Genomic DNA, 26,057 nt, shown 5'->3' on the forward strand with positions numbered 1-26,057 from the left:
CCTACAGACGCTGGCCTGGTAACGTTGTATCTGGTGGATTCAAGGCGCAGTACAAGGGCTGATTATTAAAATAAAACTCGGGACGGAGTGGTTGGGGGTGGGACGAGAGAGAGAGAGAGAGAGAGAGAGAGAGAAAGAGAGAGAGAGAGAGAGGGAAAGAGAGAGAGAGAGAGAGAGAGAGAGAGAGAGAGAGAGAGAGAGAACGGCGGCACGTAAGGAGCTTGCTCTGTGTGCAGCGGCATGGCTGACCCAGGTTCAATCCCCGGCACCTCTGAGTCCACCAAGGGTGGTCCCTAAATGCCAGGAGTAAGTCCTGAGCACAGCGGGGTGTGGTCCCACAAATCGAAACAAAACAAAATAAAATCTGGAGGATATAGATTGCTGCCAAGCCTCTGTAAATTCCTGGAGTTGGTTTTCCTTGTTCTGCAACATCCTTGCCTAAACCAGGACCAAGGCCCAGGGCATCCTTATTAAAAAGAGCTTTAACTGCTAGTGTGGCTGCTTGACCTCATATCTCTTCATTCTCAGCAATGGAAAACAGATTATCAAATGCTTCCTTTTCAGCAGGTCTGACTTTAGGGGGGAGAAAAACTCCAAATTATAATAGTGAGGTTTTTTTTTTTGAAATATTGAATGTAATCAAAGTAAAGTGAAAGAAAAGTTAAATTTATCAGTTACACAGGCGGGGTGGGGGGCTGAGGAGGTGGGGGGTTGCGGGGAGGTATACTGTGATTCTTGGTGGTGGAATATGTGCACTGGTGAAGGGATGGGTGTTCGAGCATTGTATAACTGGGACTTAAACCTGAAAGCTTTGTAACTTTCCACATGGTGATTCAATAAAAGAATAAATTAGGAAGAAAGAAAGAAAGAAAGAAAGAAAGAAAGAAAGAAAGAAAGAAAGAAAGAAAGAAAGAAAGAAAGAAAGAAAGAAAGAGAGAGAGAGAGAGAGAAAGAAAGAAAGAAAGAAAGAAAGAAAGAAAGAAAGAAAGAAAGAAAGAAAGAAAGAAAGAAAGAAAGAAAGAAAGAAAGAAAGAAAGAAAGAAAGAAAGAAAGAAAGAAGGAAAGAAGGAAAGAAAGAGAGAAAGAGAAAGAAAGAAAGAAAGAAAGAAAGAAAGAAAGAAAGAAAGAAAGAAAGAAAGAAAGAAAGAAAGAAAGAAAGAAAGAAAGAAAGAAAGAAAGAAAGAAAGAAAGAAAGAAAGGAAAGAGAGAGAGAAAGAAAGAAAAAGAAACTGTGGGGTTTCCTCAAATCCCCGCAAACTGTTGTCTGTGCCAAATTTGCAAATTGCCCCTGACATGTGTCATTCCTGGGTCTTGCAGATGTTAAAACTCTTATCTCTCGAAAGTTCCTGGTGTCCTGCAATTAATTCTTTTGCAGGCACCCAGGATGACTCTCAAGAAGTAGAAACGTCTGAGAGATCAGAACTCTCTTTCCCAAAGTTGGGTGAGGGAAGGGGCTGGTGGAAGGCTTGGGGAAGTGCCCGTGGATAATCTCTGTGGCTGGATCTGGTGTGGCTCCTTCCTCGTGGATACCGGATGTCTTGGCAGCTCCTGTGGACAGTCTCGGGGGCACGGGAGGAGCTGGAGGCAGATGCACGTGGCCCTCATCAAGCGGGCTGAGATCACGAACCTTTTCCTGCTTCGAGGGCAGGTCTGAAGGCCAAAGAGGTTCCTCGCCAAGGATGCAAGGATGATCTTGCTGCTATGTTGAAAAATAAACAAGATCCAATTGTTCTGCAGACACAGGCAGATGTTGGCTCAAAGGAGTAATGGATATAGGACACCCCGGGAATACTTTCTCACGAGAGACTGCTCCCTGTTCTAGTTTGTTCCCTCTAAGAGCTCACCTGGGGGCCTGGAGTGATAGCATAGCGGGGAGGGCGTTTGCCTTGCACGTGGCCGACCCGGGTTCAAATCCCAGCATCCCATATGGTCCCCTGAGCACCACCAGGGGTAATTCCTGAGTGCATGAGCCAGGAGTAACCCCTGTGCATTGCTGGGTGTGACCCAAAAAGCAAAAAAAAAAAAAGAACTGACCTGGTATAAAGAGCAAAAGACAGGGACCAATATCATACACAGACTAGTAACACAGCCAGGGGCCAGGGAGACAGTACAGTAGGTCGGGTGTTTGCCGTGCATGTGGCCACCCAGGTTTGATCCCCAGCCCACCAGGAGTGATCCCTGAGCAAAGAGTCAGGAGTAAGTCCTGAGCACTGCCAGGTATGGCCCAATAAACAAACAGCAACAATAAAAAAAAATTAGCTAACACAGGTGGAGAGATGGGGAGATGTGGATGGGGTCATTTTATTGAAATAGCAGTGGGAGATGGTTTCTATCAGTGTAGCCTTCTAGAACACAAGGCTCGTTTTTGGATTTCTGAGTCCCCCATTTGACTGTTTAACTTGAAGCAACTAAATATATCTTTTTGAGACTCCTATTCCTTCCCCTTTATAAACGGTATGACACTCACCAGCTTGTTATAAAGATTAAATGAAATAATACTCTGCACCGAGCCCAGCATATGAAACATGCTCAGTAATTGTTAGCTATTATTTTGTGATCAAGTGAGTTTGATCTCCCTGAGCTTCAATTACCTAAAATCCTCAGATTTATGGCTCAAAATTTTAATTTCCAGCAGGCTAGAAACTATCTCACGTCTAAGAACTCTGTCTCTATGAATATAATTCCAACCACAGAAACATCAAAAATACAAGTGCTCATTTATAAATTCTTTTTTAACAAAGCATTTGATCTTGAGCATTATTAAAGCATAAGGATTTATCCTCCCTCCCCCTTTTCCTAATCTAAGCCCACAGGATAAGTTTCCTCCCTCCCTTCCTTCCTTCCTCCCTCCCTTCCTTCCTTCCTTCCTTCCTTCCTTCCTTCCTTCCTTCCTCCCTTCCTTCCTTCCCTCCTTCCTTCCTCCCTTCCTTCCTTCCTTCCTTCCTCCCTTCCTTCCTTCCCTCCTTCCTTCCTCCCTTCCTTCCTTCCTTCCTTCCTTCCTCCCTTCCTTCCTTCCCTCCTTCCTTCCTCCCTTCCTTCCTTCCCTCCTTCCTTCCTCCCTTCCTTCCTTCCTTCCTTCCTTCCTTCCTTCCTTCCTCCCTTCCTTCCTTCCACCCTTCCTCCCTTCCCCCTCTCTGCTTCCCTCTTTCCTTCCTTCCCTCTCTCCTTCTGTTCCTCTCTCCCTTATTCCCTGTTTCCCACCTTTCTTCCTTTCCTTCCTTTCTTCCCTTCCTTTCTTCTTTCCTTCCTTCCTTCCTCCCTTCCTTTCTTTTTTTTTTTTTGCTTTTTGGGTCACACCTGGCGATGCACAGGGGTTACTCCTGGCTCTGCACTCAGGAATCACTCCTGGCGGTGCTCAGGGGACCATATGGGATGCTGGGAATCGAACCCGGGTCGGCCGTGTGCAAAGCAAATGCCCTACCCGCTGTTCTATTGCTCCAGCCCCTCCTCCCTTTCTTCCTTCTTTCCTTCCTTCCTTCCTTCCTTCCTTCCTTCCTTCCTCCCTCCCTCCCTCCCTCCATTTCTCTCTCTTTCTTTCTTTCTTTCTTTCTTTTCTTTCTTTCTTTCTTTCTTTCTTTTTCTTTCTTTCTTTCTTTCTTTCTTTCTTTCTTTCTTTCTTCTTCCTTCCTTCCTTCCTTCCTTCCTTCTTCTTTCTTTCTTTCTTTCTTCCTTTCTTTCATTTTCTTTGTATGCATTTTGGGGCCACATCTTGCTGTGCTTAGGACTTACAATGACTTTGAGCTCAGGGATCACACCTAGTAGTGTTTAGGGAACAATATATGGTGCCTAAAATCAAAGCCAGGTTGGCCAAGCACCTTACTGACTGTACTACCTCTCTGGTCCCTGCTTTAAAAAAAAAAACAGATGTTTAGATATGATAAACTACACAGGGGGAGGGAAATCAATCAAGTCCTAAAATATTTCCTTCTGAGGCCGTTCCCACTTTGTTCAAGGACCTCATTTTAGAGCTCCAATTTCACTGGTAGGGGTTCAAAAAAAAAGGAGGAAGGAATAGAATTTTTCTTATTACTATTACAGTTGAGAGAAGACTTCGAGCCAGAGAATAAGGAGTGAAAAGACCAGGTTCATGCCTACATATTCTCAACCACTGAGGGACAAGGTTGGCCTGGTTAGATGCTGCACACTTAAGACTTGCTTGGCCACTTTATAGGGAAAGAACAGAGAAGACAGGATGAGTTATAGACCAGTGCATTCCAGAATGAAGAGTAACATCTTCTCTGGGCTGTCCTGGAGACCTTCTCCACCGTATCTAAGGACCTAAACAATGTCAAGTGTTAGAATTTTGGAAAAAGACAAAATGAAGAAGCCTGTCCTTTAGATTCGGGGGCCGAGACAGTTGTCTTTCTCTACTATTGATCTTTGGCCTGGTTTAACACAAAGTTTAACTCATTACATGGAAGGAAAATTTTTCCTTCCTTGGAGCCCAAGAGTCAGCTACAAACCACTGCTTGGCACATTGTATTAGCTCAGACAATCACAAACTAAAGATTCCAAGGAAAGGAGGACATGGACCCACCTTTCCATTGGAAGAAAGTCAAAGAACTTAGGACATCATTTGCAAATGGCACAGCTTCTACTCCAGAAACCTGATTCCAATCCAGCCAAATTCCCTGTCTGGCTGGGAATTTGTACCATCCGCTCAAAACACTCTGCCACACAGCCTTTCTCTTGGGGAATGCCTGTAGCCTTGAAGGATCAGTTCCACTGCCACTTGGCCTGTCAACCAAGACTGAGTGATGGGTCTGGAAAGAGTTTTACAGGCAATGAGATGGCAGGTGCAAGACAGCAGACTTGTGTCCTAGAGCAGGACTTCCTAAACTTGGTTGACTTTTCCCCGAGACATTTTTTTTCCAGGACCCTGGGCATATAAAGTAGGTTTACAATCACACGTTTGTTAATCCTAAGCCCCCTATTTATTTTTCAACATTTTTATGCAACCCGGCTCAGTTACTCAACCTCCATATGAGGCCATTACCAATGGTTTAAGAAGCCCAGAAAAAAGAAAAAAAGAACCATCTTTCCTGCATGCTCAAAAAAGCAGTTTATGTAGAAAAGAAAATATGTTATAAAAGGGGGCGTTCAATAAATTCCCTTAGACGACGGTTCTCTGAGGCACTCCCCGTTGTATCTGCAAACCTAAACTGTTGGTGGAAGGGCTTAGCCTGCAGGTTATGTTCCTTGTGATAGGCTCTTGGGGGGAAAAGAAGGGAAACTTCTCTCTCTCTCTCTCTCTCTCTCTCTCTCTCTCTCTCTCTCTCTCTCTCTCTCTCTCTCTCTCTCTCTCTCTCTCACACACACACACACACACATTCTCATCCCCAGCAAACCAGAGTTTGCTGATTTTTTTTTCAATTGAATTCATCTCGTAATTTTTCCTGGGCCAATGTTGTGTTTGCTTTTGCCTGTGTACCCCACTAAATTCTGAACTTCAAAGGGGGGTACTTGAGTATGTCTCCTTGCCCACTGTGTCCACAACCTCCCTCCTCTCCTGCAGAGATATTAAATAAATGACTGACTGTGCCCGGGAGTTGCTTCCAAAGATTCAACCAATAGAAATGAAGCCTGCCTGATGGAATTAGGAAGCAGCTTAGCCCTCCAGATAAGGACACTTGTCCTCCCCTTCCCCTTCCCCACAAAGGACAGTCTTGCTCTTCCCTTCTGTGGCCATCACTGCAGGGGTAACTGCCAAAATGAAGTTCTGTCCTTTCGTGACTTCTGACCAGAGCAAGGACTGTAAGAGGCATCTCAATGCACCTTCCCACATTCGTAGGAAGATTACGCCTTCCCCTCTTTCCAAAGAGCTGAGACAGACGTACAGTGTGAGATCCCTGCCCTTCCAGAATGACAATGAGGTTCAGGTGGTGAGAGGTCACTACAAAGGTCAACAAATGGGCAAATTCATCCAGGTTTACAGGAAGAACTATGTCATCCACATTGAACGAGTCCAGTGGGAGAAGGCCAATGGCACAACTGTCCATGTGGGCATTGACCCCGGGAAGGTGGTCATCACCAGACTGAAAGTGGACCAAGATCGCAAAAAGATCCTTGAACGCAAGTCTCACCAAGGAGGAAAGGAGAAGGGAAAATATAAGGAAGAAGCACTTGATAAGATGCAGGAATAATGTTATCTTATATACTACTTGATTAAAAACTGTAAAATGAAGCCCCAGATGAGATCTGGAACAGCCGCGCACGACACGGCCGGCCCCTCTGCTCCTTAAAGACTATGATCCAGGAGGTCTACTAACCCATTTTGGCACCCAGAGACTTGTAGAAATGCATCTAGACTGTGAGCTGAGCTAAAACAACAGAAATCCAAAACCTCGCGTCCTCTGCCTTGGCCGCATGAGCTCCTATAATCTTCATTCTCAGCAATTGAAAACTAACTATTAAATGAAGCCTTTTCAGCAGGTTTAATTGTTGGGAGAAAATTCCAAATAATAATAATCAGTTCTCTGTTGAAATATTGAATGTATCCAAAGTATAGAGAGAATAAAGTGAAGATTATTGGCAACTCAGGTGCAGGGGAGTGGGTGGGAGGGGGGTATATTGGGGTTCTTGGTGGGGGAACAGGTGCACTGGTGAAGGGATGGGGGTTAGATCATTATGACTGAGACTTAAACCTGAAAGCTTTGTAACTTTTGTCACGGTGATTCAATAAAATAAAATTTTTAAAAAAACTGTAAAATGAAGACTGCAAAAAAAAAAAGAGAGAGAGAACAATCTTCCTTATTTTGTTCTGTTCCCCCAAAGCTTGGCCCTTACTGCACTTAGCTTTGCCGATGAAAGGAAGAAGGCCTCGGAGGACCAACCCAGGCTGGGAATTTTGTTGTTCATTCTGGGCTGGCTGGTCTGGAGCCCATCCTTTCTCAAACATCCCTGTCCTGTCTCTGTAAAAAGACTTTCTGTGACTGAGAACAGGTGGCAGCTTTGAGGACGAGAGTCTGCCATCTTCCCACCCGCTGGTGGGTTGCGAATAAACCGGGTCCTTCTCAACCCTCACGGTGTGTCTCCACAGACTGGCCCTCCTGCAGCCACAAAATTGGAACTTCGTGGTCACAAAACTGCTCCGACTTGGCTCAGCACCAAGCAATCGAGAGCACGCAAGTCACCCGAGTTAGTCAGGCAGGTGGACAGTGAAGAGCCCACATAAGGTGTCCCAGGTGTACCCCCTATGCTAAAGATGCCACACGTTCAGTCTTGGGCCTCCTTCTTTCTTGCCCCAAGAGGCCAGAACCACCAAGCTCCCAAGAGCCAGAGATTTTCCATTTGTAAGTGAAATCTGCTCATTGAAAAACACAGTTTGTTCACTTATACACACATGCAAAATTGGGACATATCTGTGAGCAAGATTTAGTCCCGGGCAAAAATAAGAGAACCCGTGATGTAAGTGTGGCTAAAATTGAAGAAGAGGAAGCCTATTTTTTTTTCAGTGCTGGGATGCAATTCAAGGGTAGAGCACTTGTTTGGCATGTGAGAGGCCCTGGGTTTCATCCCCAGGATGCCAAAACAAAACAAAATAAAACAACAACAACAACAAACCATTTTCTCTAGCTAAAATGATGTATCTCTTAACGACACAGAATAAATAACCTAAATAGAGTGTTAGGAGTAAGAGATTTCTTGCCCTTTGAAACTGTCTTTCTGGTAAATGCCCAGTGTTGTCAGAAGCGAGCTGCCTCTCTGGGCTGTTCTCCGCCTCTCTGTGTGTGTCCCCTTCAGGGTCTCTGGCTTCAGAGAAGCTTCTGTGCTGTCTTGGGACAGGTCTGGGTTCGAGGCTCTCATGGTAGCCTGCCCATGGGCTATGGACGTAAGACTTGGTTACATTCATCCTTGAGGACTCCCTTGTACCTACTTCTCAAATTCAAGACCTCCAGGGCTAGAGATGCGGCTCGGCGATCCAGCACATGCCTCTGATGTGTGAAGTCCTGGGTTAAATCCCCAGTGCATGCACACACACACACACACACACACACACACACACACACACACACATACACACACTGCCTCTGATGTGTGAAGAGGTCTTGGGTTCAAGTCTCAGTGCGTGCTCTCTCTCTCTCTCTCTCTCTCTCTCTCTCTCTCTCTCTCTCTCACACACACACACACACACACACACACACACACACACACACACACACCCTCCTCACATCTCACAGTCCATTCACCAGGCCCACCAGCCAAGCACTGCGCTTGGTCATACAGAGTTGGAGAAAGCCTCCTGACAAAAAGAGCTGACAGAAGGGTTGCTAACTTGGGCTGTCCCTTCCCTGTGCCCATTGTATCCATCCCATCGCCTACCCCGCTCTCACTGCCCTCACAGGCTAGCATCCGCAGACTCCTGGGGGCAGCCTTCTTGCAAATCAGATCCTCTCCCCAGAACCTTTTCTCGAGGAAAGGTGGAAGTCCAGCGCCAGGCTGCACAGTTTGCCCCACCCTCACTGTTCCCTCTCACTCTTGCTCAACCCACACAGGTCCTAGAGCCCAGTCCCACGTGGGGCATCAGCCCCGGGCTTCCTGTCCGCCCGGGCCCAGCCATCTGAAGACACCCTCTCTTCCACTCCATAGGTTTTTCTCAAGCACCAATGTTTCATAGATGCCCTGCCCCATCACCCAATTTTAAATTGCAGCCTCAGCCCTCAAGGTCCTTCCACACCCCGTTCTCTGCTTTTCACAGCCAGGCGTTGCTTAGCAACAGGGATATACACAGAGAAACACATCTTGGGGCAGTTTCCTAGCTCTCGGAAGATGTGCTTATACAAACGGAGATGGCAGAGCCCGCCACCCAGGCTGTAGAGAGAGAGAGGCCGCACCTTGTGGGTGGCCCGTGGTCAACCAGAACGCTGTGTAGGTCCCTACCTGCCCACCCTGTAGGATGAACCACTGTCCAGTCATGAGATTTCGAGGATGTGGGGTCTGCAAAGGTCAATCTGTGAGCCCACACTGTTTGGGCTTGAAGTCAGACCTTGCCAGTGCTTGAGGGAGGGATGCTCCTGGCTCTGTGCTCAGGGGTCACTCCCAGCAATGTGCAAAAGCTCATGAACCTGGGATTAAACCAACCAAGGGTCTTGCATGCAAAGTATGTGCACAACCGGTTGAGCATCTTCTCTGGCCCTTGCTGTGGGGGCGTCATGCATTTTTTGGTTTTGTTTTGCTTTGTTTTGCTTTGTTTTTTTCTGGTTTTTCGGTGGGCGGGTCACACCCATCAATGCTCAGGCGTTACTCCTGGCTCTGCACTCAGGAATCACTCCTGGTGGTGCTCAGGGGACCCTATGGGATGCCGGGGATTAAACCCGGGTCGCCACGTGCAAGGTGTGCAATCCCCTACCTGCTGTGATTTCGCGCCAGCCCTCTGTGGGGGGTCATGCTTTGGTGGCACTCTGGGCCCATGTGGCACCAGGGATGGGACCCAGGGCCTCTCACATGCAAGGCATGTATTCTTGAGTCCTGATCCCTTCCCAGGCTGAGTTCATAAATATTTTTTAAAATATTTATAAATATGTTTTAGATTGCTGCCTTTGACCTATGTTTACACGCTACTAATGACAGCTTTTATGCACATATGTTTTACCATGCCGGCCCTTGAAGATACCACAACAACAGCCCCCTAGATTTGTCATGCACACATAGTATGCCTGTGTGCCAATAGTTGATCAACTTAGCTTGTCTTTTTTTGTCTTTTTTTTAAAAAAACTTTATTTAAACACTGTGACTTAGGGGGCTGGAGCTATAGCACAGCGGGTAGGGCATTTGCCTTGCACGCGGCCGACCTGGGTTCGATTCCCAGCATCCCATAGGGTCCCCCGAGCACCGCCAGGAGTAATTCCTGAGTGCATGAGCCAGGAGGAAGCCCTGAGCATCACGGGGTGAAACCCAAAAAGCAAAAATAAACAAACAAACAAATAAATAAATAAATAACACTATGATTTACCAAGTTGTTCGCCAACCAGTTGTTTCAGGTATTTGATATTCCAACACCAATCCCACCATCAATGTGCTCTTCCCTCCCTACTTTCCCACCCAAGCCTGCTCCCTTGGCAGCCACAAATTAATTTACCTTATATTTCTCACTACAATATAATATCGCATAACGGTCTCGCTAAAGTCGTGGTCTGAGGACTTCCTGACGGGTTAGGTGTGAGTCGGGCCTCCCGTACTGTTGGTTTCCTTCACTGAGCTTCGTGGAACTTAGCATGTCCCTTCCCTGTGCTCCTCCCTCGGAGCCCGTGAGAGAGCAGGGGTCTGGACATTCTGTCCCCGCCTCCTGACCGGTGCCCTCTCAAGCCGGAGTGAGTGGCTTGCAGGGAGCAGCTGTCTGATCCCGTCTGCCAGCTCATGCCTGTGAAGAGAAGTGGGTTTTTTCCCCCCGACCACCACTCATTGTTCTCCTGTCTCTCTCCTTCAGCGCCTACTTTGATGAGAAAACCAAGACAGTCAAAGGGAGCATCCCGCGCCCGTTCACGCCCATGTACAGCTGCATCGTGTCTCCCTTCCTCCCGGAGGCACACGTGTGAGTAGCAGCTCCCCTCCAGCCAGCACGCCTAGCTCCCTTAGAAATAGAAGTCCAGGGGCGGGGGTGACTCCGGGAGTCACTGACAGCTCAGTCTCTCCTTGGCCCTCTTTGGTTTTTTGGGTTTTTTTTGGGGGGGAGGGGGGTGTTGGGGAGGTTAGAGATTTTTTATTGACTCACTTGTGAGATAGACCCTGACAAAGTTGTTCATGATTGGGTTTCAGTCAAACTGTGTTTCAGTCACACAGTGTTCCAACATCCCCATCCCTCCACCAGTGTACATTCCCATCACCAGTGTCCCCAGTTTCCCTCCCATCACCCCCCAACCATCACCAACCTGCCTGCTTCCATGGCAGTGTTTGCTTCTCTCTCTCTCTCTCTCTGTCTCTCTCTGTCTCTATCTGTCTCTGTCTGTCTCTGTCTGTCTGTCTCTCTTTGTCTCTGTCTCTCTGTCTTTGTCTCTGTCCCTGTCTCTGTCTGTCTCTGTCTGTCTATCTCTGTCTGTCTCTCTTTGTCTGTCTCTGTCTCTCTGTCTTTGTCTCTGTCCCTATCTCTGTCTGTCTCTGTCTTTCTGTCCATCCATCTGTCTGTTTCTCTCTCTCCTCCCCCCCGCTTTTGGGCCTTGTGGTTTGCAATACAGATACTGAAAGGTTATCCGGGATCTCCCTTTACTTACTTTTAACTCTTTGTCTGTCTCTGTCTCTCTGTCTTTATCTCTGTCCCTATCTCTGTCTGTCTCTGTCTTTCTTGTCCATCCATCTGTCTGTCTGTCTCTCTCTCTCCTCCCCCCACTTTTGGGCCTTGTGGTTTGCAATACAGATACTGAAAGGTTATCCGGTATCTCCCTTTACTTACTTTTAACATTCAATTCTTGTGCAGCACAATCATTTCCAACTATTACTGTCACACGGGTCCCTTCTCTCTCTTACCTACCCTAGCTTGGCCCTCTTTGAAAGGAACTTCTTCAAGCCTGAGGCCACCACATTATTACTGGGGTAGGACAAGCACAATAGGAAGCAGCCAGGAGGGGATTCGGGCGAAGTGACCAGCAGCAGCTCGGACTGAGTTACGCCTCTTCTCAAGCCGGAGGCGCTCGTGCCTTGTCCTTTGAGAGCCTGATCAAATTTGTCCCCAGCCTTCACCAAAAGCTGCAGGATGCTCTCAGCGGGGGCTCTGGAGAGATAGATTTTTCCCAGGGCTCCGGGAGCTTTTCCCCAGAGGGCCTTTTTCTGCCCTGAGGCAGGCACTCATCAGTGTCTCTATCTTCCTGCCACCCTCCACCCCACTCCCTATACTTAAAATCTTGACATCTTGTTCCGCTGGTCTTGACGATGTCAAGAGATTTAAAGTTCAATTTTTCCTTTTTTTTTTCTCCCCCCTTCATCTTGATAGCCCTTTTCCACTAGACGTTTTCAGGCACAGATGACATTTCTCTTTGGAGCCGAGTTTCTCAGCCTTAGTCCCATCACCTTGGAGACAGGCTATGTTTTGAGAAGGTTGGTCTTGTGCCCTTGGGGAGATGGTCCTTACTCTCTCCCTTGAGTCGGGACGCCCAGAAATGTCTCCCAACCACAACCAACATTTCCCACGGGGACAATTGCACCCAACTCCCCATTCTGAGAAATCACTGCGTTGGGGTCTTGAAACTAGGACAGTGGGTTTCAGACTCTGCTCCCTGTCAGGTATATGCGTCAGCCCCCGGCACGGCCCACAGGGAGACGGGTGCAGTCACTCGTTGTCCAGGCATCATCGCAGGATGCTCTTGGCTGCCCTATCACGCATCAGCGGTTACTCCCGCTGTACAGGAAAGGGAGCAGAAGCTACGAGAGGCGAGAGGTCTGTGCGACTGCCCAAGCTCACAGACTCTGCTCCATGCACTTCCGGGGCTCTAAACCGAGTGTGTCTCCCACCAGAGACTGAGCTAGTCTGCCATGCACGGGACACAGGAACTGGATCCCAAGCCAAGCCTTGTCTGGCCAATGTGGCATTTGGGAAGGGTTCGAGAACAACGCAGCACGCTGAATGTCTTGATGCTCAGGCTCAGAATGGACCCCTAGAAAGAACTGAGTAATTCTTTTTTTTTTTTCTTTTTGGATCACACCCAGTGATGCTTAGGGGTTTACTCCTGGCTCTGAGACACTCAGAAATTACTCCTGGTGGTACTCGGGGAACCATATGGGATGCCAGGGATTGGAGTCAGGTTGGGCGCGTGCAAGGCAAATGCCCTACCCACAGTACTGTGGCTCCGGCCCTGAGTAATTCTTTCTCAACAGACACAAGCAAGAGACCAGGTCAGCCCAGATATAAGAAATAGGGGACAGGAGGCTGGAGCGATAGCACAGCGGGGAGGGCATTTGCCTTGCATGTGGCCTACCCAGGTTCGGTTCACAGCATCCCATATGGTCCCCTGAGCACCTCCAGGAGTGATTCCTGAGTCCAAAGCCAGGAGTAACCCCTGTGCATCGCCGGGTGTGACCCGAAAAGAAAAAAAATTAGGGGACAGTCTCTCTCTCTCTCTCTCTCTCTCTCTCTCTCTCTCTCTCTCTCTCTCTCTCTCTCTCTCTCTCTCTGCCTCTGTCTCTCAATGGGGCACTGCAAATTCACACTGCAGTTTGTGGGCGGGATGGCGGATGTGGGGAGAAGATGGGGAATCGACGTTTTTGTCATCGCTCTACCAACGGCCACTCAAGGCTGGCTCCGCCTGGTCAGTTCTCAAATTCTCCTTCAGCTCCTCAGCTGCCGTGGCTCAGAGCCAACTCAGTCCCTTCGATCCTGATGTAACTAAAACCAAACCAGCTGAACATTCCGAATTGCCTGTCAGGGGATCAATGCAGTCACGCCGAGGGAGACTTGATTGTTTTCCTTTGGAGAGGGAGGAGAGCCCCGGGCTCTGGGGCGGGGAAACGGTCCCTACATTCGCCTCCGGGTGACTTTGCCAAGGCACTGTGCAGCCAGAGCTGAGCCCGCCTGCCGCCGTGCCCAGCATGGCCCTTGGCACTGCCCCAGGGCATGGCTCTGCGCGTGCTCTCAGAGTTTTCTTCGCCAAAGAGCAAAACCACCACCACGCTGGCTTCTCACGCGTGGATGCCGGTTGGCTTCGCGGTTTCCATCGAGGGGGCCGTGCGGGTGGGCTGACTGTGGGTCCTGGCTCCCGGGTCAGAGTGCAGGGAACTCAGAAGAAGCGGGCTTACAGTGGCAGGGTGGGGTGGGGGGAGACGGGTCTGGGGAGGGGGGGAGGGATGTTGGGTTTACGGGTGGTGGAGAATGGGCACTGGTGAAGGGATGGGTTCTCGAACTTTGTATGGGGGAAGCATTAGCACAAAGATGTATGGATCTGTAACTGTACCCTCACGATGACTCTCTAATTAAAAATAAACTAATAAAAAAAATAAATAAAATAAAATAAAAAGAAAAAAAAAAAAAAAAAAAGAAGAAGCGGGCTTCAGCCATCCTCGTCCAGCAACCTCAGCTGGGACATGCCCTGCATTTCAGAAAGCGAGTGCTGCCTCCTTCGGTTTGGTGGGATTTAAGATACTGTGCCCTCCCCCGACATCCAGTCCTTCGGAGATAAGAATGATGTCTATCAAACACGTTTGGGAGGGGGGACTCTGCTCTCCCTCCCTCCCGCCCTCCCTTCCTCCCTCCCTCCCTTGCTTCCTTCCTTCTAGTTCATCATTGATCTTAGGGTTTGAGGCACTTTATTAGAAGCTTATAAAGGGCCAGGGAGATAGCGCCAGGGGGCTGGGGCACAGGTTTATGCCTGATCACAAAATAACAGCTGGGAATCACACCTCACAGCTGAGAATCACCAGGGGTGTCCCCAGGGTCCTGAGCACTGCTGGGGAGGTCCCCTCACCCCCCCACCAAAGACAGATGTTTGGCCTGAGTATTGCCCTATAAACATCCTCTAAGCGCCTCCTACCTTCATCCCTCACCCCCACGCCCCCTGCCAGCCTCTGGTCTATGTGCCATCTCCCCCGCCTTGCCTTTGTCGGGATGCATCCTGGCGGAGCTGGAATCACACAGCACGTTGGTCTTTCCAGACTGGCCGAGTTCCCTTAGGAACGAGCCTTTGATCCGCCGGCAAGTCCTTTCAGGGCTTGACTCGCTCATTGCTTTTTCGCACCAAATAATATTCCATTGTCCGGTTGAAACCGTCATTCCTTCATCCATTCACCTATACCTCTGTGGCTTCCTAGTTTGGGTGATTGTGAAGAAAGCTGCTTTTTTTTTATGCACAGATTTTGTGTGTGTGTGTGTGTGTGTGTGTGTGTGTGTGTGTGAAACGCTCTCTGAACAGAGGAACAGGTGTCAGCCCATCAGACAAAACCCTCTCCTGATGAAAAGGGAAGATGCTTCATTCTCACACAGGCCAGAACAGCACCAACATCAAAGCACAGACCCAGGCTCTAATCCTAGCTGCCCTGAGCCAGTTTCTGGGACCTGGGGCAAGACATGTGGATGGTCCTGTGTGCCTCAGTTTCTCCATCTGTGGAGGACGGTCCTCAGGGGGTTGTTCTACAGATAGCAATGAGTTACTGCAAGGAAGACACTTAATAGAGCATATGGCACAATGTAAGCTCTCAACGGGAGTGCTTACTGTCATGTCCTAACACTGTTGTGACTGCACTCCATTATCTCGGTGGCTCTGCACATGCGAATTATGCCTCAGGAAAATGTCAAGTCAAAACCCACGCCTGCCACCTTCTAGACAGCAACCATAAACGGAAAGAGGATGGAACCTATTCTGTACCCAACACGGGGCAATCTGCCAGGTCAAGACTCTGTCACAGGGGCTGGAGCAATAACACAGCGGTAGGGCATTTGCCTTGCATGCCGCCAACCTAGGTTGGATTCCCAGCATCCCTTATGGTCCCCTGGGCACCGCCAGGAGTAATTCCTGAGTGCGGAGACAGGAGTAACCCCTGTGCATTGCCGAGTGTCACCCAAAAAGCAAAAAAGAAAAGAAAAAGACTCTGTCACAGGCCAACTCCTAGACTAGAGAGACATGGAAACAAGGAGATACAACAGAGTAGGGACCACAAAATGTAGGGTCAAGGAGATAGGCTGTAAGGTACTTTAGAACCTGCCTCCTAGGGCAGAACTTAACACTCACCTCAGAAAACCAAGGAAGGCTTTCTGATGGAGGGGACATCTGAGCTAAGACCCAAGCACTGAGAGGCAGAGGAGGAGGGAGAGGAACAGGTAGTGGGGAGCAGAAAATAGTGTTGGGCACCTCACCTCACCCCACCTTCTTGCTCACAGTGATGTCTAGCATACAGATGAGAGAACGGAGGCTCCCATTAGTAGTTAGTAGGTGGTACTTAGTAGTTAGTAGAATCCACAGAGTTAGTAGGCAGCGAAGCCAGGATTCCACCTCACGCAGTGCAGAGACGTGATGAGCTTGAGTCACTGTGGGGGCTGGGGGGTTACCAGGCACCCGTAGAGGGGCAGCCCAGGGGTGGGGCAGGGACTCGAGGTTGGAGGGAGAGGGGGACCAAGGTCCTTGTATACAGGTACAGGCTGGTTTTCCAGGGATACCAGAGCCAGGTGCCAGAGACGGGGGGACCATCAGAGGAAGCCGATGAGGGCACAGAGGTGTGTTCTCTCCGAGTTAGAATTGGAGTCCAAGGACAAGTGCCACCAGGCCAGTTCCCACGGCTTCTGCAATTGGTGGTCAGACAGCTGCCTGCTTCCTGTGGCCTCATTCAGCCCTTCCCTGGAAGCTGCACCACTGGGTCCTTCTGTGTATCTGAACTTTCTCCACCCGGGACTCCAATGTGATGGGGCAGGTTCCCCACCCCTCTTTTTAGCAGAATCCCTCCTGCAAGGTCTTTCCTCCATGCCCACTCTCGTCCTGAGATGCTGGGTGGGGGGCCCCCACCACTCAGCCCAAACCAGACAGTTTAGGGTGTGCGGAGGTCTTACGCCAGGGAAGAAGGGTTGAGGTCACGTGTGTCCCTGTCTCTGTGTCCTGAGGAGAGGAAGCCGATGCTCATAGGCTCCGTGTCTTCCTGGGACCCAGCAGACCCCCCACGGCCCCGAGGATGAGCTCCCTTGGCTCACTCTTCCCAGCCCCGCTTGGATCCCCCTCCCCAACCCCAACCCCACACAAGCCCATGCCCAATAGAGTGGGTTCTGCTGGGCAGGAGAGGGGCCGCCTCCCCGGGCCTTTCTCAATGACTTGAAGCAAAGTGAAGGGTCACAACCCAGGACCAGGCATCTGGAGCACAGACAGATGCTGCTGGGGCATGACTGGGTGCCCGGGGCTGCCCGTGTGCGGTTGCCTGCAGGGCCCTGGCTGGAGTGGAAGAGCGAGGGTCAGGGCACGCGTGGGGGCTTGGCGTTAGAATTGAGGAGAGAAAAGTTGTCTGGGGAGGGAAATGCATAGGGAAAAAATGGGACAAGGGCTCAGAGAAGAAAAGGGGGAGCTGCTGGGTTTCCAAAGACCTGCAGCTATCCCCTACCTCTGCACCCCACAATCCCGAGTGATCACAACCTCTGAAGCAGACTCGGGAGCAAATCCTCACTCTGGGTCAAATCCAACAAGTGTCTACGCCTCTCTGAGTCTCAGGTCCTGCCTCCCTCCCGGAGAGGCACACCAACTCCAGGTGGCCAACCAAGTTGTTGCCTCTCGGTTCGTCACCCTTGCACATGTTCCTTAACTCCTCGGAGCCTCTACTTCCCCATCTGTAAAATGGGTCCACTGTGAACATTTCAGGAGCTGCTGTATGGGAAGTGGGCGTGTCAAAAGCTCCCAGATTGGTGGCCAGCAAGCCCTTGTGTGTGCTATGATCTTGAAGAAGAATCTCTTTCTCATAGGCTCCCCCCTTATCTTCCCTCGCTGTCTACACAGGGAAGCCCTCTTCCGCCAGCTCTGTGCCCTCCACTGGCTTCTGGAGGCCCTGACCATTGACCATACCCACCACACCATGAAGCCGGTGATCACCTGCTGGAATCTAAGGTATGTCTCCCTCGCCATCACCTGGGGGACGGGAAAGAGGCTTCTGTATGTCCTTCCCCTCCATTTGTGGGCCTGCGTGGGTTTCTGTGGGTGATCTCCTGAGTACACCGTGGGATCTGCAAGGGTCAGCTGCGCGCGCGCGCACGCACACACACACACACACACACACACACACACACGGCTGTTTCTTAATTTGGACCCAAAGAAATCCTCAGGGATCAGGTCCTACAGCATCTGGGTTTGCTCAGGCAGACACTCCGGAGTGTGGTATCTCTCCCAACCGAGGGACTAGGTATGTCCCCACCAGAAGGGAGGACTCATGCCAGCCTGGGTCCCCGTGCAGAAACTACATCCCACCATGAGGCACGAAAAGCAGCCAGCAGACAGACTAATGCCAGGAGAGTCCTGGGGATTATGGGAAGGAGACAGCAGAAGTCAATAACCCTGATTTGAGGCACTGGGTTTGCTCTGGAAGGCCCAGGTTGCATCCAATAAAATAGTTCCCTTGCTCCCTAAGTGGGAAGTCCCTACTCGTGCCCCAAGAAACTGATATCTGCTATCCCCTCCCATCCCTACACCCCAAGAGGATTCCATCTTCTTTCTTTTCCAAAATCCTCGATTCTTAATTGCATCCGGCCTGCTGGAGACATTTATGACCCAAATAGGCTCCCAAACCCCACTGCATCAGGATTCATCTCTTGCACCAGAGCCTCAAAAACAACCCAGAAATAAATATCATGCATCTATTGACAAGTAATTGCAAATGGTTTCAAGGCCTTTGTTGGGACACACTTTAAAAATGTGATTTCCCTTGATGCAGTGAGTTTATAGCCTCGTTCTCTTAGGCAGCCGGAATTGTTCTTTAACCCCCAAAACACAACATAGATTTCTCAAAAATGAAACTTCTACTTGAAGCAGGAAGTTGGATGAAACTGGGAGTCTTGGGGTTCCTCCAGTTCATCCTATTCTCACCAAAGCACCCACATTTCTTTCCGAAATATCCTTGTGGCTCACACAGTTTGTTTAAAACTGAGAGCTTTCAGAAAATTCCCAAATGTTATTTTTCTAAACTGAAACAAACACTACTCAAGTGATAAATGCAATTTATTCTTGGCCAATGTTTTACCAAAACAACAACAACAAAAGCCTAAGTATACATAGCATAAAAAAACTTTATTCCCCCTGTCCCCAACTCTCCCCACTTATTTCAAAGGCCTAAGGTAATTTTCCTTCTAGACCTTTCTAGTGCCTTCCTCTCAAATATAGACAGAAATGGATTATTTGTATTTTGTTCTACATCACCTGCATTGTCTTTATCTATATATCACTCTCTCCATAATGTTCCTCTCTCTTACAATATCTCCTGACCATCTTCCCATGATTGTACATAGAAGATCTCCCACTGTGAACAATTTCCACAATTTCCAAGTTTACGAAGGTATATTTTCAACCAGGGCCATATGGTCCCCTGTGAGGACCCAGAATATTCCATGGGGACCAATCATATAAAATGTAAATGGCAGGACCAAGAGGCAGCACAAGAAGAAAACAGGTTGAGAGGAGGCTCCACAGTCAGAAAAAGGTTGAAAAAACACTGTTCGGGGGAATGGAAAGACCATAACTGAGATACTATTTCTCGCATGATGGACTTGAAGGATTTTACCTGTTCAAACAGACGTAGGGAACATCCTTATACATGAATTTTTGCGCCCGACTTCTATTGGCGAGAGTCCGAGAAATGGAATTTCTGGGTGAAAACAGCATCTAATTTTTTTCACAGTTGATTGCTTAGATTCTAAGAAATAGAGCCCCGAGCCAGTGGGCTTATAATAGCATTTCACCTCCCTGAGCAAGCTCCTGGAAGCAACGTCGCGTCTTCGAAGTCTGAGTATTCATTCTCCAAAACTGAAGAAAGAACGCGAGTGTGAATTCAGATTGAGAGGGTGAAAAGGGACATCTCTATTTCTCCGGCTAGTCTTAGAAAGGTGCACGTGACCCAACATTGTCCCCTGCAGGGAAGAAGACGATGAGTTTTCTACAAGGAATTGTCAGGACGTAATCCCATCGAGAGGTCTAGAGAAATAGAGGCTCCCCAGAACGCAGCCAGACCCAAAAGCAAAAGGCAGCCCAGAGAGCCCCAGAGGCAGTGAGAGTATTTAGATCTTTTTCTCCAGTGAACCATTTGCTCTGGTAATAATCTTATTTGGGTGGTCAATGGTATTCAGGAAAATGTTTAGTACATGTTTCCCTCACCATTCCCTTACTGCAAACTCACTATGTTTTTGCAGGGTGCAGGGGTTGTGGGGGGTGGTGTTAAGTAAGAGGCAGCAGTTGGGAAAGGCAGTTTGGGTCACATACAACAGTGTTCAGGGGATATTACTGGCTCTGTACTGAGGGGTTAATACTGGCAGTGCTCAGAGGACCACACGATACCAAGAATTAAATGTGGGGGATCAGAGTGATCGTACCGCGGGTAGGGCGTTTGCTTTGCACACGGCCAATCCGGGTTCAGTACCCCGGCATCCCATATGATCCCAAGCACTGCCAGAATTAATTCCTGGAGTGCAGAGCCAGGAGTAACGCCTGAGCATCGCTGGGTGTGACCCCCCACCCCCCAAAGAGGCAAGAACTAAGTGTGAGCCTCCTGCGTGCAAAGTATGCAGGCCAATCCACTGAGCAATTTCTCTGGCCTGAGAAAGTGTCTATTCAGTTAGTAGGAAAGAAGAGTATCTTGTTTTTAAGGCCTGCTTTCCATTTCTTTTCTTTCACTCTTATTCCATGATGCAATTCCCCCCACAGTTTTAAGTGTGTTTATTTAAACCCAGAAAGCTTCAAGTGAATGAGAGCAAGGATGTCCACATCCAGTGGATGGGCCCAGACGTGTCCAGGTCCTGCCGCTTGCCAACTTTTTTTTTCCTGGCTAAAGGTTTCTTGCATCAGAAGAACTGCCCTAAGGAGCAAGCAATATAAAGTATGTAAAACATTTAGCTCAGGGGCTGGAGCAATAGCACAGCAGAGAGGGCGGTTTGCCTTGCATGCGGCCGACCCGGTTTCGATTCCCAGCATCCCATATGGTCCCCTGAGCACCACCAGGAGTAATTCCTGAGTGCAGAGCCAGGAGTAACCCCTGTGCAAATAAAACAAAAACAAAAACCAACCATTTAGCCCAAAGGCTGAAAATCCAGCCAGTGTTCAGGCCATGAGAGCTGTTCACAATTGCGGCCCCTCTCCCAATTTAAGGACCCCTGAGGGGGGCCAGGAAGATAATACATGACTGACCCCAGTTCCATCCCCAGTACCACATATGGTTCCCTGAGCACAGAGCCAGGAGGAGCCCCTGAACGCCAAGAGTTGTAACCCACACACCCACCCACCCCCGCCCCAATGAAACAAAGTAAAACAAAAGTTATATCATATTTTTTGCTTCTTTACTTCTTTTCTCTCTCTCTTGTGGGGGGAGAAGGGTGTCCCAAGCAGTGCTGGGGAGACCCAACAATTCTTCTCCACTCAACCAACAACTCTTCTCTATTCAGGCCAGCAGCTCAATGCAAGGACCGAGGATGTGGTACCACTGAAGGCCTTGCAGAGCTGGGGCTATTTCTCGGGCCACTCTGGCGTTGGGGGCCACCAGTGCTGCGTCTGGCAGGACTCGATGGGGCAGGAAATGCCAGGGATTGAACTGGGGGCAGCCGCATGCAAGGCAGCCCTTAACCGCTGCACTGTCTCCCCGGGCCCCACCTCCTTTGTTTGTTTTGTTTTGTGTCTGAGCACTGCTCATGGCTTACTTCCAGCTCTATGCTCAGGAACCATTCCTGGTGAGGTGTGGGGGACCATCTGGGGTGCCAGTCAAACGCAGGTTGGCAGCATGCAAGGCACGTACCTTCCACCCTGTATTATTGCTCCAGCCTTTCCATATTTTCCTTTTTTTTTTCTTTTTGGGTCACACTCAGTGATGCTCAGGGGTTCCTCCTGGCTCTGCACTCGGGAATTACTGCTGGCGGTGCTCAGGGAACCATATGGAATGCCAGGGATTGAACTCGGGTCAGCCACGTTCAAGGCAAACGCCCTACCCGCTGTCCTATCGCTCCAACCCCCACCTCTTCGTGTTTGAATGTGTATTCTGACTTTTGTTTGCTGTACCAGACTAGAAGAACCCAGAAGTCATACCATTTGACTCAGGACCTAAAGAACAAACCTCCAAACACACACACACACACACACACACACACACACACACACACACACACACGGCCGTGGGAAGTAGCATCAAAGGCTTGGCCCTTCTCCACCAGAAGTGTGCTCAGCCAGGAGGGGGATAAAATCACAGGTGGTTTCTTTCATTTCCTCCTCGCCTTGATCTTGCTGTGTGGTTTCCTGGCTACTGAAAAGGAAACTTGAGGTCCGATTCCAGCCCACGGGTCCTCCCGTTATCAAGGGCTGCACTCGGGAGCGGGGCGTTTGAAGATCCCTGGGAACCTCGCTCCACGTTTAGCTCATTTAGCCACTGCCTGAAGTCTCCCCACATGGCAAGTCCGCTTGGAAGTCGGAAAGAGTCAGTACACACAAAACGTCCATCTTCCCAGTCGGGGCCGGGAGAACGAAGATTCTGAAAGCATGTGGCTGGCTGGCACCAGTTTTAATTTGAACAGGGGGAAGGTGGGGGTAGGAGGTTGCATTTGAACTTCAAGAAGCAGGCGAGGGCCCAGCGGGGGACGCGGGTGCTGAGGGACAGAGCCAAGAGCCCTCTGCACTGCTGTCTGAAAGAAATACTCTGAAAAAGGAACGTAGAAATGCCGAGGCCTCCAGTCGGGAGCCCCAAATCAGACTTCAAAAGCGTCGTGAGTTAAAATGTGTTTTTGAGCCAAAGGGGTGGCGCCTTCTTCCTCTGGCTAGATTTTAAATATTCCCCAATTTGATTCCTCGGGTGAAAAGCAGGCAGAGCCCATATCAAATGTGCTTCGCTGTTAACCGTTCAAATGTCCTTTCTGTGTGCTGTGTAGCCAAACACGAAGACTTAACCAAAAGGAGGGAGAGGGGGACATGCTCGCCCCCTCCCTTCCCAGTCCGGCTTCCACCCACCTCCGTGTCTGTGTGCATTGCCGGGGAGGGGGTTCGGGGTCTTGGTGGGGGATGACCAGTGAGGATCCACCAGAGAGGCTATGCCCCCATTTTCCCACCTGGGTTGGTAAAAAGCTTGTGATTCTGCAGCTTTGGCGTCCTGGCCATGATCATTCAGACGTCTGTAAGGTTGCTGGCTTTTTCCTCCTCTGTTGGAGAATCTCCCCTATGTACAGACCTGTCACAACAGCCCCGCTCAGTCCAGACCAGGGTCAGTGCATCCCTGACTGATCTGGCCTCTCGTCCCCTCCACTCGCTACTCTGGGCTCAGGGGATAGTCCTGATTCGATGGATCCCAGTCATCTAAAATTTTTTTTCTGCAGAGGAAATGCAGACGAGGGAAAGATGGGTGGACGGATGCACAGATCATTGTTTCTCAAAGTGGGCAGTACTAGGTGCCCACCGTACCCAAGTCGTGGGCAAAGGCACTGGAAGAAGCCAATGGGCTGATAGCTGTCTTGGGTTTAGTTGGGGAGGGGCATTTTCTATTTGTTCACTTAATGACTGTAGATTGGGGTGGGGGAGTGCTAAGAATTTTTCTTTTCTGTTAAAGGGGTACATGTATAAGAAAATGGAAACACATCCCCTGATCATGGATTGGGAGGATTAATATTGCCAAAATGGCAACACTCCCCAAAGCATTATATTCAATGCAGTCCCTAATAGGATACCCATGGCAGTTTTCAAATTAATCAAACACTCCTGAAATTTATATGAAACAATAAATCCCCCATGAACAGCTAAAAACAATCCTTGGAGAAAGAAGATGGGAGGCAACACCTTCCCCAACTTCAAACTGCAGTACAAAGCAGCAGTGATTAAAACAGCATGGTACTGGGATAAAGACAGATGTGCAGACCAATGGAACAGAGTCAAATGAAACAGACACAGACCCTCAAACATCTGATCACCTCATCTTTGATAAAGGAGCAAGAAATGTGAAGTGAAGCAAGGAAAGGCTCTCCAACAAGTGGTATTGGGAAAACAGGGCAGAACTCAAACCTCTTCCTAATGCCAGGCACAAAGGTCAGGTCAAAATTGTTTAAAGACTGCAGTAACAGACCTGAATCCATAAGACACATGGAGGAAAATGTGGGCAGAACCCTCCGTGATACTGAAGCTAAACGCATCTTCAAGGATGAAACACCACTGACCAAGCAAGTGGAAGCTAAGATAAACAAATGAAACTACATTAAACTAAGAAGCTTCTGCCTCTCAAAAGAAACAGTGACCAAGATACAAAGACATCCCACATATTGGAATAAAACATTTACCCAATAACTATCTGATAAGGGGTTAATATCCAAGATATAGGAGGCACTGATAGAACTTAACAAGAAAAAACAGCCAACCCCATTGAGAATAGGGAGAAGAAATGAACAGAAACTTTCTCAGGGAAGAAATACAAATGGCGAAAAGACACATGAAAAAATGTTCTACATCACCAAGTCTCAGGAAGACCCAAATCAAAACAACGAGATATCATCTCACACCACAGAAACTGGCACACATCAAAAGAAATAAGAACAACCAGTGCTGGGGTGGATGCGAGGAGAAAGGGACTCTTCTTCATTGTTGATGGGAATGCCAACTGGTCCAGCCGTTTTGGAAAACAATATGGGGATTAATCAAAAAACTAGAAATTGACTTTTCATACAACCCAGCAATACCACTTCTGTGAATATACCCCTGGGGCCAAAAAATACACAGCAGAAATGCTATCTGCACTTCTGTGTTGATCATAGCACTGTTCACAATAGCTAGAATCTGAAAACAACCAAGAACAGATAATTGGTTAAAGAAACCATGGTACATATGCACAATGTAATACTATGCAGCTGTTAGGAAAAATGAAGTTAGGAAATTTGCTGATAAGTGGATGGACATGGAGAATATCATGTTGAGTGAAATGAGTCAGAAGGAGAGGGATAGACATAGAATGATTTTAATCTCATTTGTGGGAGATTAAAAAGTAATCATAATATGAGACCAATACCCAAGGATAGTAGAAACAAAGGCCAGGAGGAGTGGCCCATGGTTGAAAGTCTGCCTCAAATGCTGGGGGACAAGGCAGTTGAGTTAGAGATGGCACCACCAAGACAAAGGTGGTCGCGCTGGATAAAAACTGCATGCTGAAAACAGGCAAAGCAACAAACATGATAACCTCTCAGTACCTACATTGCAAACCATAATGCCCCAAAGGGGACACACACACACACACACACACACACACACACACACACACACACACACACACACATAGAGAGAGAGAGACAGACAGACAGACAGACAGACAGAGATAGAGACAGAGATAGAGACAGACAGGCAGACAGACAGACAGACAGGCAGGCAGACAGACAGACAGACAGAGATAGAGACAGAGATAGAGACAGACAGGCAGACAGACAGACAGACAGAGATAGAGACAGAGATAGAGACAGACAGACAGACAGACAGAGAGATAGAAGGAAAGGAAAGTGCCTACCCTAGAAACAGGCTGGGGTGTAGGGTAGCAGAATAGCAGAAGGCAAACTTGGGACATTGGTGGTGGGAAGTGTACACTGGTAGAGGGATGGGTGTTGGAACACTGTATGTCTGAAACCTGACTCTGGTCAGCTTTGTAACTCTGTATCTCACAGTGACTCAATAAAAAGTAAATAGTTGGACCCTCTGCGCCTAAAGACTTTGATTCCAGAGATGTAACACATTCGGGCATCCAGCGCAGCATCCGATAGCAATGCACTGGGACACCGAACTGGGCTACAACTCTGTGCTGCCGGGGATGGATTTTTTTCCTCCCCACCCTGTCTTCCTGCACGGAAAGCAGCAGCCTGGCGGCACCCATGTGGCAGGCGCCATCTTCTGTGACTCCAAACCCAGAGGTATTCGGTTTTTACTTTTGGGGCTCCCAGGAACTCATGGGAAGGGGGCGTAACCGGCACGCCCTCGGCCCAGATAAATCCCGAGCCGCTGAGCACGAATCGGACCCTCTGCGCCTAAAGACTTTGAATTCAGAGACTTCTTACAGCAATGCACTGGGACTGTGAGCTGGGCTATGTAATTTCTGGCAGAATTCTCCCTGGACTTTATACAGAAATCCAAAACCAAATCCAAATCCAAATCCAAAAGTCGCTGCGTCCGCGCGACTTAACATTTATAATTGTCAGCAATGTGAAACGGTTCCATTTGAACAGGTCTGACTTGGGGGGGAAAACTCCAAATAATAACAGTAAGTTTTTGTTGAAATATTGAAGGTTTTTAATGTAGCAGCCACCTCTCTGGACTGTGAACTAAGCAAAAGCCCCACGCTGGCCGACGCGGCGTGGCGTACACCATACTATGAGGCGCAGGAAGGGGGGGGATGAGGGGGAAAAAGAAAAAATAAAAAAAGGAAAAGGAAAAAGGAAAAAAAAGAGAGAGAGAGAGAGTTATGTACTTGTAGCA

General features: G+C 48.8%; 2 protein-coding genes across 2 annotated transcripts in view; both read left to right on the forward strand.

Moving 5' to 3' along the window:
* Positions 1-26,057, forward strand: part of CCDC60 (coiled-coil domain containing 60) — a 166,361-nt gene that overhangs the window by 109,961 nt on the left and 30,343 nt on the right. Inside the window, 2 exon segments of the mRNA XM_055147096.1 lie at positions 10,427-10,531; positions 17,388-17,495. Coding sequence (XP_055003071.1) covers positions 10,427-10,531; positions 17,388-17,495 — 213 coding nt within the window.
* On the forward strand, positions 5,709-6,143 carry LOC101554543 (60S ribosomal protein L26-like). Its single transcript, XM_055147309.1, has one exon. The coding sequence runs from the start codon at positions 5,712-5,714 to the stop codon at positions 6,141-6,143; it is 432 nt and encodes a 143-aa protein (XP_055003284.1). The 5' UTR covers positions 5,709-5,711.

The sequence above is a fragment of the Sorex araneus genome, chromosome 9 (assembly GCF_027595985.1).
Source record: "Sorex araneus isolate mSorAra2 chromosome 9, mSorAra2.pri, whole genome shotgun sequence".
Classification (NCBI taxonomy): domain Eukaryota; kingdom Metazoa; phylum Chordata; class Mammalia; order Eulipotyphla; family Soricidae; genus Sorex; species Sorex araneus.

What these genes read in the sequence shown, in the direction of transcription:
- LOC101554543 (XM_055147309.1), top strand. Translation starts at nt 5,712, where the DNA reads ATGAAGTTCTGTCCTTTCGTGACTTCTGACCAGAGCAAGGACTGTAAG.